The 11,460-nt window shown below is 39.1% G+C and overlaps 1 protein-coding gene across 1 annotated transcript; it reads left to right on the forward strand.

Moving 5' to 3' along the window:
* The first annotated feature begins 2,598 nt into the window (after positions 1-2,598).
* MC5R (melanocortin 5 receptor) lies at positions 2,599-7,118 on the forward strand. The gene is made up of 2 exons (XM_005517291.3): positions 2,599-2,802; positions 3,625-7,118. The coding sequence occupies exon 2, from the start codon at positions 3,711-3,713 to the stop codon at positions 4,686-4,688; it is 978 nt and encodes a 325-aa protein (XP_005517348.1). The 5' UTR covers positions 2,599-2,802; positions 3,625-3,710; the 3' UTR covers positions 4,689-7,118.
* The last annotated feature ends 4,342 nt before the right edge of the window (positions 7,119-11,460 follow it).

Here is an 11,460-nt window from a genome sequence, read left to right on the forward strand (position 1 = left end):
GAAATTAAAGAACATTTGTTATGTGGTTTGAATGCAGAGACGGCCATGATCTTCCCTTTTGGTTCATCCACAGGTTTTCTCTTAGAGCAGTCTGGAAGGATCCTCTGTGACTTTGAAATATTATGCTGATGACAACATAAGCAAGAATTAGACAGAAGAGGGATTTTGTAAATAGGCCAAGAGCACTAATCTCAGTTAAGTTATGCAGAACAAAGATATTTTCATCAAATAGATAAAAAGAGCTACAGAAGGATACAGAAGGAATTTAACTGCTTAAATGTATTAGCAATTGATAAAATCAGTATCTTGTTATCATGCAGGTGGCAATTTCCTGCTGGCTTTGACATGATATAACTTGCCCTGTGTGTCAGTGCAGTTCCAGTGGATGTGCAGGGTGAAGAGGAGCACTGCCTGGGATCACTGGTGGTGCTGATGGCAAGCAGGGCCCAGCTGTTTCTGCCAGTGAAGTTGTCATGGCTCCCAATCTGGCTGCTGACAAAGCCTGAGAGGTAAATATGTATCTGGAGCGGCTTCTGCTCTCTCTCACCACCTCACAATTGAAAAGAATGGCATGGAACTGAGAGAGGCCCTGGCATCTCTTGTTATGCCAGGCTTGTGGAACAAGAACCCAAATGCTGATGCATAGTTTATATGTAAGAAACTTGGCATTGCTGTAAGGAATAACAGCCAAACCACCCAGTCTGATGTGTAATTTGTTTCCTGCAATTGGCTGGTTTGCTGAGCCCTACCAGGTACACTGAAAACTTTTGTAAAGAAGTTAAGCTGCGCTGCAAAGAACTTAATTAAACTGAACATACAGAGGGATTTGTAAATGGGAAGAACAGAATTTAACAAGAGACAATGTCATATACAACAAAAACCTCATTGGGACACTGCAAGAGAAATAATTGGAAGGAGAAAGGGTACAATGTCTGCACAGTTCTTGCTAGATATAAGAACACAGGAACAAGTAAAATTTTACAGTTAGGTATCTGACTTCCAGGATCTGCAGTGGAAAAATCAAAAGCTATGCAAAAGATAACCAAAGTTAACTAAAAACATACTTTATATTAAAGAACAGAAAGAGAACTGCAGATGATCTTTATTATTTTCTTTTGGTCATAGCAAAGAACTAAGAGCTCAGAACTGGCACATAAATGAGATAGAGCAGGGAGTGTGTGTGTTCAGCAGCTGGCATTATCCACTCAGATTTAACAGCTGCACTTGAGCATAGTTTGTGACCTCTAGTTTGTGATAATCTAAATTCCCTTTCCAGTACTGGAGAGAAGGGATAGGCAAAGTTAATCTCCTGATTATATAACTCTATGATGCTAAAAGAGCCATTTAACTAAAAATGATAAAAAAATGCTTTTCACTGTCACCCTTGGTGCAGGGACTATTTGTACATGAAAACATTTCATGTATTTCAGGTGTTTCTGGATCCCTAGAGTGAAGGGTTAGAGTGAAGCCAGCAGTGACAACAGAGAAATCTCTTTTGGAATATAATAATCAGAAATGGGGATTTATCTGCTTTTCAATGATAAACCTTATCTGAACACAGAAAACACAAAAGTGGCACAGAATATAACAATAAAAGTAGGATTTGTTGCTGGTAATGCTTTAACAAAAATGCTATAGGTTAAAAAGAAGCATTTGAATCTATTATACACCATGAAAAAAACTCAAGCCACTAATTTTTGGAAAAGTGGTGAGCTGGAGAAGCAGAGACTTCCTGTGTCAAGCTAACTTTGCATCCTGCACGGTATCTGACTGTCTGGTTAGCAGCTAAGAAGAGCATTTGGTAGTGTCAGGAAGGCGTGTGCTTTGCATTCCCCAGCCTGCACCTGGAATCAGAGACCATTTGTTAAAGACTTGAACTGATTTTGCCACCTTTTGGGTAAGGCCCAGAAGGAGCATTGGATGCCTGACTGCTAGACTCACAGAGGAACTTCAGCCACTAGAAAACTGAGCACTGAGTTTAACAGCTCTTGGGCCCCTGGGGGAATTTGCACCCATCTCAGGGGGCCTGGGCTCCTGGCATTATACCCTGCTCCTTCCATTTCTACATTGAAATCTCTATTCTAGCAAGGAGTACAGAACACAGCTGTTTATCTGTTCAATTGTTTATAATACAGATTATTTAAATATATTTTCTATTAGTGGCATGGTGGCTTTGACTGTATGTTCTCTAAGTTTTGTAACAGTAGGGTTCTTATTTCTGAAAAAAACCCAGCAAAGCTGAATATGAGAAAAAAATTTAGAACAGTAATAAGTCTCCCACTTCAATAACAGTCTTTTCCCCTCTTTTGTAGTACGATTGCAGGATGAACTTAGTGTACTAGAAACAGCAAAGAAAACAAATGAAGGAAAGGAGCACGTCCAGTACATTTCCCCCTCTAATGTTATAGAAAGCCCATAATGAATTTCAGATCAGACTCCCTGTTCAGTTAGAAAGAGAGGAGAAGGCCACTAGATGGTGGTAAAAACCCAAGCCTTTGCTATGAAATCTGTGGAAAGAGAAGTCCAGAGGGGCAAAGAAGGGGAGGAGGAGCCACAGTTTGAGTACTGAAGTCATTATTGCTTGGAGTCTATAAAAAGGCAGTTGCACAGTAAGTAATTTATACGTGGTCAGCTTTGACTCTATGGATTTACTAATTCCTTTCCCTCTATTTTTTTTTCATCTTTTGCCACCAAGGAGTCCCCAGCCCCAGATGTCAGGGGGGCTGAAACTTCAGCTCTCCGGAGGAAACATTGCAGACGATGACGAGGAAAAGCAGCTGAAGGAGCAGCTCTGGTAAATAGGTACAGTTCATTTTTGATTGAAAATAAGAAGTGGGTTTTAAAACTGAAAATTGTTTAGCATGATGTGCTTTGAATTTTATTTGCAACAAGTCACTGACAATCAGCTCTACATGTTCCCTTTGTTAAAAATGACTTAAAACTTTCCCTAAATATTGTCACTACCAGAAAACTATTGAATAAAATATTCTTAATTTGGAAGAGAAAACTACTTTTACAATAGAATTCTATCCATAACAATTCTGTCACCTTATCATATCCTGAAGTGCATGGATTTGGTTAGGTGTTTAATACCATGCTTTTAAATAAGCATGTTAACATTGTACAGATAGGCTGTTTATAATACAGTTCATGCCAAATTAAATGTACAAAGGTCAGGAAAGCATTTAAATATTTTACTGAAAATGTTCAATTCTTTATTGTGTCAATAATAGAAACTTCTTTATATTGTATTCAAGTGAGCAGTTTCTGCTGGACTTAATACTACATCCTCCTGCATTTCTGGGGTCTGGGAAAACTGTTTTTCATTTGTTTTTTCAGCAGAATTTCCAGGACATTCTGGGGAAGTATTCCAGGGAACCAGACAGAATAAACAAAACTATGACTGAAGAGTGCATTAATTTTTTCATCAGGTTGTGATTTTAATTTCCCAGTAAGGATAGATAGAAAATCTCTGAGCTAACCAAAGTTTAGTTTAGAATCAGTGCAGGAATGTGGTGGAAGAGGTGGGACATGTGCAAGCCAAATTAAATAGAAATTGCTGGTATTAATGTTGTCAGCTTCTGCTTGTAAATCTTCATGCTGTATATTTATTTTTTTTTTTAGGCAGGATCTTCTGCTTTTTGGAAAATGCATTTACCACACTCCTTGGCAAGCCCTTCAGAAGGAACAGAACGTGTTAGCTCCCAGAGATGAACACGTCCTCTCAATTCTATGTTTCTGAACTAAACCTGAGTGCCTTCAGTAGCAACTTTACTGTGCCTACTGCAAAGAGCAAGTCATCGCCATGTGAGCAAGTGGTCATCGCAGCTGAGGTGTTCCTAGCTCTGGGCATTGTAAGCCTCCTTGAAAACATCTTAGTTATATGTGCAATAGTTAAGAACAAGAACTTGCACTCACCCATGTACTTTTTTGTTTGCAGTTTAGCAGTGGCTGACATGCTGGTTAGTGTGTCTAATGCTTGGGAGACCATAACCATATACCTAATAAACAATAGACACATCATTATGGAAGATGCCTTTGTCCGTCATATAGACAATGTCTTTGATTCCATGATCTGCATATCTGTGGTGGCTTCCATGTGCAGTTTGCTGGCTATAGCAGTAGACAGATATATCACTATCTTCTATGCCCTGCGTTATCACAACATCATGACAGTGAAAAGATCAGGGCTTATTATTGCATGCATCTGGACCTTTTGCACGGGCTGTGGCATTATCTTCATCCTTTATTATGAATCAACTTATGTGGTCATTTGTCTCATCACTATGTTTTTTACCATGTTGTTCCTCATGGTCTCACTGTACATCCATATGTTCCTCCTGGCTCGTACTCATGTGAAGAAAATTGCTGCTTTGCCTGGGTACAACTCTGTCCATCAAAGAACCAGCATGAAAGGAGCCATCACTCTGACTATGCTTCTTGGCATCTTCATTGTTTGCTGGGCTCCATTCTTCCTTCATCTCATCCTGATGATCTCCTGCCCTCAAAACCTCTACTGTGTTTGCTTCATGTCTCACTTCAACATGTACCTCATTCTCATCATGTGCAACTCGGTGATTGACCCCTTGATCTACGCCTTTCGTAGCCAGGAAATGAGGAAGACCTTCAAAGAGATAATTTGTTGCTATAGCCTGAGAATGCTCTGTGGGTTATCAAACAAATATTAAGATAACAAAAACAAACCAGGGAAGAGAATGGTAAGGCAACATCTTCCTGCATCCTGTAATTCTGGTGAAATGCCTATGGAACATTCAGCTCTCATGATTCCCACAGCAATCAGAAACCCTTTATTAATGCATGATTTTACATTTCTTTCCCTCCACACACCTCTCTCATGCTGGTGGTTGGAGCTACTCAGTGCATCTGTATTACGGGGATAAAGAATATTTTGAATCTCATTTACACTATTAAAGATTGGAATTTAAGAGGATTATACAGGCAAAACCTTATTTTTATTTCTGCTAAATGCAATGAGTGAGTTCTGTCATGTGAATGAACCCACCAGCCTCTCAAATGTGTGCTTCTTTTGGTGTTTGTCTTTCTAGACAAAAAAACCCAAACCAAACCAGAACAAACCAAACCAAATCAAACCAAACCAAACCAAACCAGAACAAACCAAACAACCAAAAAACCCGCCCTCTCTCTAGATAAAAACAAGCATGGCTTATTTTGATGCCCAGAATTAATATGGAATGTTCCTTCTGAAGACATAAAATTAGAGCAGGAGCTCCAATGATCAAGCTCCACATACCTTGGTCAGCAGTTATGATCATTATACATGCACATATCAGCAGTCTTGTATTCCAGTCATGACTGTTACTGTCATAAAACATGTACAGTGTAAGAAGCCAATGTTACCATAACATTTGCCAGGCTGGATTAAGCAGTTTGTCATATATGACTATATATATGTTCAAATCACTGTGAAGCAAGATGTACCATAGGTGGCTTTTAAGGCTGAATATGAAGATCGAGCTCATTCTATTTTGTTTGTTTTCTTTATTTGCCAGGGCTAGGGAAGCAAAGGGAACACAGCCGGTAGATATTTGTGCAATGTTTTGTGGAGATGGAAAGACTGAGTGAATGGCTGCCTTTTTATAGACATTAGAAAGGCCTTTTGGCTGAGAAGAGCTTGTGTTACTGTAGATTGGGTCTTTCAAGTTGGGAGAGACAAAACAAGTTTGATAATCAAAAGGCATGGCGGGCAATGGCAAAAAAAGGATTTCAAAACATTAGGCACATGTAGCTATAACAGAGTCCTGACTTTTGCTCCCCAAACAAACAGTTTTCCTCTTAGTTGAGAGGATTCTAGGCTGAAACCCCCATGCCTTTTGTGTGAGTAGCTTGCATCTAGTCATGCTTTCATAAACCTGCTGTTCTGCAACAGCTGTGTAACGTGCAAAATACTGGGCTTACAAAAGAGGGAGGAAGTGCAACTGTGGTATTTCTTAATGACCATGAATGGTGCATATCTTGTGCTGTGATTTAAGTTAAGAAAAGATTTCAAGTGGCGGTAAGCTACTGACTAGCTATCCGAATATATCTTGAAAAAACAAACCCTTCATTCTGAAATCTGAAAGAATAATGCTTGTTACACTTGGTTTATACATGCTGTAAAACTCTTGTTTATCAATAGAAGGTTTATGTTTTATTCCATGAGTGTTAGGTTATACTTTCAAGGTGAAAGTCCTGATTGGGTTTTAGGAATTTTTTTTAGCCATAAGGGTGGTCAAATATATGAACAGGTGCTCAATGGTTGTGCAAAATCCATCTTAGAGATTTTTAGAACTTGACTGGACATGGTCCTGAAAAATCTTTGCTAAATTGAAAGCTGACTCTAACTTTGAAGCTAGCCCTGCTTTGAACCACTAGGAGCAGATTACCTCCACAGCTGCCTTGCAACACAAATTATTCCGTGATTCTATGACACAGTTTGCACATTATGATAAAATTATATTTTTTCCCCTCCTAATTTTATCTTCTGTGTAAAAAAAAACCCTGGAAAATATTCCCCTCCACACACTGAGAGCCTACTTTATGTCTTCATTTACTTAGGAGGTTTCTGACAGAAGAAGTAAGGCGTACCTTTAGCATCAGGGTTATAAATTTTGTCTGTTTAAAATTTACTATTCCTTCAACTCACATATAGCTCCCTCTGACATGAGTGGGAATGTTATTCTCTTTGGAGATACCTTATTATGCTGGCTGATATACTGGCTATATCAATGCACTAGGGACTGGAGTCTTCCTTCAGCTATATCTGAAAATGGGATTTCAGAGAATGTTGGTGGTGAGTAGTGAGAATCCTGCCGTGTTTCAGTCCATCTCTTAATCCTATCCATAAATACCCTCTAAATGTTGGCTCTTGCAACTATGAATGTAAATGACAAAAGGAGACAGTTCCACTGCATAGTGAAAGGCACCAGCTGATGTAAATAAATCATTAAATCTTTACTGGGTATTGCAAATAAGACAGTTTTGTACATAACTGTAAATCAACTAAGGGGAAACCAAAACTGTAATAGCTTTCGGTATTTTATTGAATTGCATATTACCCTTTTTTTGTTTTGTTTGAAGTCTGTTTGATGTATAAACACAGACATATGAAGAAACTATTAAACTGGATTGCTGGAAACCCACACTTTTCTGGTTATTCATTGTAACATTTCTGCTACATTATTCATAGAGGGAATATTGCATTACAGACGTTCATGTCTCATTTAAACAGATGCCTTCTTAAGAAACATTCAGAATGAGAGTTACTACAGTGTGTTTATATTCATACCAATGTTCCCCTTGGTGTCAGCATCACATCTCATTATAAGCTTTACAGGTGGGGAGCTGAAACTACTTGAAAGTGAAATGAAGGTATTTTTGAAACAGACTAGAACATTTCCTGCACAACAGGCTGTTTACACTCTGGAAATGAATACAAAGTACATATCTCTGGGACACCATGACAAGCTTTAATATGTTTCTTTCTCTGGTTTAGCTGCAGAAAAAAGGAATATTTAGCATACTGTCATTCCTTTTGGAGCCTGGAAAACACTAAGTATTGTGACAAACTGGGACAAGCCAGCACTGTGTAAGCAGGAAATCTGTTGTCACAGGACAGTCATGAAAAATTAGTTGCTAGAATGTCCTTGCACCATGTCCCTGTAGTTAATGACACCAGTCTTGCTTATCCAGCCAGTTATTTACAGTTTACTTTAAGTCACTGTAAAAAACCCCTCAAATCACACTATTTCTGCCCCAACTAATTTCTATTACCCACTGCGGCTTTGATGACAGAACACCTCGCTGCTTCTAACTCGTGTGTCACAATTTAAATGTTCTTAATAAGCAAGTATTCTGATCTCCCTCCTGTTGCAGGTGGGAAAAACTTCTATAAAGTCAGCTGCATTTTAAGTAGATTAGTATCAGGGGGAATATTAAAAGAAAAAGTCTGAATCTTTTCTGCATGCCAAGGCCAAGATAAGGTTCTAGGAAGTACTAGTTTCCCAAAGAGCATCTCCTGTAACACAGAATGGTTATTATAAGTGGATAGAGCAAAGAAGTTGCTTATGGTCCTGGGCTCCCTGATCCTACGTCCAAATGGGCACAAAACTGTCACAAAAAGCTCTAATTACTGAGTACCAGTGCTGCTGAGTCTGGGCTGGGAGGGGTGATTGTTTTCAGGTCTACAGTCTACAGGTCTTGCACCCTTCATGCAACCAGTGTCTAGCAGTCCCCTAATGTAGTGTGGAACCCTTCTGAGAGTGGGTTGCACGTTCATTCCCACTGCTTAGGCTTATCCCCTCAGAAAACCTTCTCAGAATGTCTCTCTGGAGAGTGGAGTAGCATTTTTTGTGAATCCTGTGCAAATAAGTGCAGAAACCACAGGAATTTCCTGCACACACAAATATTAAGAAGGCAGAAATTCTTCAAAACCTTTGGGAAAACAACTCAGCTCCCTCACACAGTCTGCTCTCTGAAATCTTCAAGAGCTCTGCTTTATGCAAAGTCTTGTTCCAGATTCTCCTGCCTATTTTTCAGTAAATGCTTCTTCTGTTGCCCATCAACTTCTCGCACAGATCAATTCATGGTGAGTACTGCTGTGTTCAGGAATCCCAAAGGATGGTCCCAGTCTTCAGCTGTGTTGGTTTTCATGTACAGTGAACTTCCTGTTAGTCAGGGTGGATGAGGAAGATTTGGGAACGTGGATGTGGAAGTAGGGATCCTTACATGAGGGACAGGAAGTCATGCAGTCTGGGGTGGAGCTGCCTGCATAAGACTCTCTTCTAGTTTATCTCCAGGTGAGATGTTCTCCCTCTTTTTCTAATCTTATCCTGTGATACAACATGAGCTGTGGGTATCTTGGATCCACCTGTTCTTCATACAGGACAGAAGAGTCTGAGGTGTGTGTGTCTACACTTACATACATGTCTACATCAGTTCTTACTCCCAAATATAAAGTACAATCAACAGAGGAAATGTATGTGAGAATGCAGAGTTCCTTTTTCTCTAATATTTCTGATCTTTGTTGTTTATTTGTTACACTGCTTTCCAATCTGCTGCATTTCTCATGTATTTCCTCTACGTGTGAACAAAGTAGCAACAGTCAAAATCTGAAGTAGAAAAAAAAACAAACTCAAGTACTTTTTGCATTTTGAGGTTTTGAAAATTACAGCAGATCACTGTGACACAATGGAGTTCCCCTAGCACCAGTTAAACTAAAGATCTAGTACATTTGTTAAATTCTTATGGTCCCTAAGCATTATAGCCACAACAGTTTCTTTTTGAGCAGCTTGCCTAAAAAAGCCCTAGGAATGCATCACTGGCTCTGCTGAGCAAGGAGTGCAGGATTCTCATCAAAACAAACGGCATCTCTTTAGGGACAGTAGGTAAAGTCTGGACTTGTGTCTGTTTATCCTCTGGAATACCAGCAGAGCTCCCAGCAAGCTATGGTTTAGGGACTTCTTGGGCAGGAGGTTATATTTACAGATTTGTGACTGATTGGTCTAAATGGATGTGTCTTATACAAATTTACCTAATCACTCTTGGATCTCTTTATTTTAATCTGCAATGCCTTGTTTCACAACTTATATGTTGTGTGGAAAAATTACGTTTTTTCTCTTGTAAAACATCTACTTGTAAGTTTTATTCAATGCCCTAAAGTCCTTACGTTGCAAAGAAAAGAAATAACTAGTCCCCATTCATTTCCACTTTGACATTCATTATCCTACTCCTTTATATTCTTCTATAAATTTTATCTTTGCCAGCTAAGAATCCTGGCCCATTTAATCTCTACTGGTATCTTCATACCTTGTTGTCATTATGTTGTTTTCCTAGACCTATTATATTGTTTTTGGCTCAGAGGGGACCAGATAAGCAAATGATAATCCAGATCTAGATGAAAACTACATTTCCACAGTGCCAGATGCTGCTGTCTGTTTTGCTGTCTATACTGTATGTAAGAATATACCTTCATTTAGTACAACACACTCCATAATTTGGAAAATTTTAAGATCTCTAAAATGCTTATGGAAACAAAGCTCTCTGTTCTCTAAATAAGCTTTCATTTTTGATGGTAAGGACACTGCAAAACTTATGCCAAAAAAACATTGCTTAGGGGTGTTTCTGTCTTTCCAGGACAAAGTATATGCCTTGGCCATGCCCTATCTCATCTAGCAGAACTCATCTGCTGCACACAGCTTTCATTTCCCTACCTCTGATGGGATGGAAGCCTGGCCACAGAAGGGCCTTGTGTCCCAGCCACACTCTGCATGGCTGAGCATCAGGGATCCCAAGTTCAGATACAAACTTCTCCTGGAAGCTCATCATTTCCTTGAGAAGGATGGTAAGCATGTAATTTGCACAGCTATGTCCAGATGGTGATTCATCACTCCCCTCCTTTCAATTAGGCTTGTTTTACACCTGATTAAAGCACGATGAGAAATGGAATGATCAGCTTTGTATGCTGGCTCCAGATGATTTGCAAAGGCATCAAATGAACTTTTTTGATGCTCTGTTGCATTAATGCCTTAATTAACACTGACAGAACAAAAACCCACAAAGAAAATGGGATTAATTTTTCTCTTTAGTTTGCCAGTTTTTAGCAGGACACAATTGCTTTTGGTGGGCAATAAGTAAAGTTGCCCATGAATTAGCTTTTTCATTGTTATTTTTCACAGAAATTTTGTGCCTCCTTCACCTACCCTGAAAATATGACCTTAGGAGTAACTATTATCTTTGTATTAAACATTTTCTTTGTTCTGAACTTCCTTTTGAAAAGCTTTGTACGGCTTTTGAGTTAGAATGTAAGTCCCTGAAATTCCATATACCCACAGTTCATAGTGCTGGGATAGCCTTACATAGTATTATTACATACTATTATTTCTGCTTCAGAAGTTCCTTGTGCTTTTTAAAGTCAGGGGAATCTGTCCAGGATACTTTTCCATTCAAAGAATAGTAGGAAAGATTCCTCTACTTTAACCTTGTTTTAAATATATAGCAACATCATGATTAGTAGTGCCAACATTGACATAAGCTCACAGTCACTTCACTGAAACAAAAAGTAGCTCTTTCACAAAAGCTTTTCCTGGAGAATATAAAGAGCCCTGGCTATAAAAAGGAAAGGACATTCCTGCTCTCTGCTCACAGAATGGTGGATAAGTGGTGGGGCTTGGGCAAGTAAGAATTTTAAATCTGTGTTAAGTTCACACCTGACTCTTACAAAAGATGAAGATAAATGGCCTTTTCCTACTGTGAGGACTAGGCTGCATTAAAAAAATGTCTTGGTACACATACTTGTGTCAAATTCAGTTTTAGAGGAGTAGAGTCAGTCAGTTGCTGGAAACTTGGCTGAAAGTCTGTGTGCAAGACCCTCACCAGGTGTGACTGAATCTCATTCCACTGAAGTGTCTTGTAAGACAGCTTCTCCCCACAAAGCCATATAGT

Source organism: Pseudopodoces humilis, chromosome 1, assembly GCF_049639895.1.
Source record: "Pseudopodoces humilis isolate 2021_Gansu_Grassland_sample_001 chromosome 1, ASM4963989v1, whole genome shotgun sequence".
NCBI lineage: Eukaryota > Metazoa > Chordata > Aves > Passeriformes > Paridae > Pseudopodoces > Pseudopodoces humilis.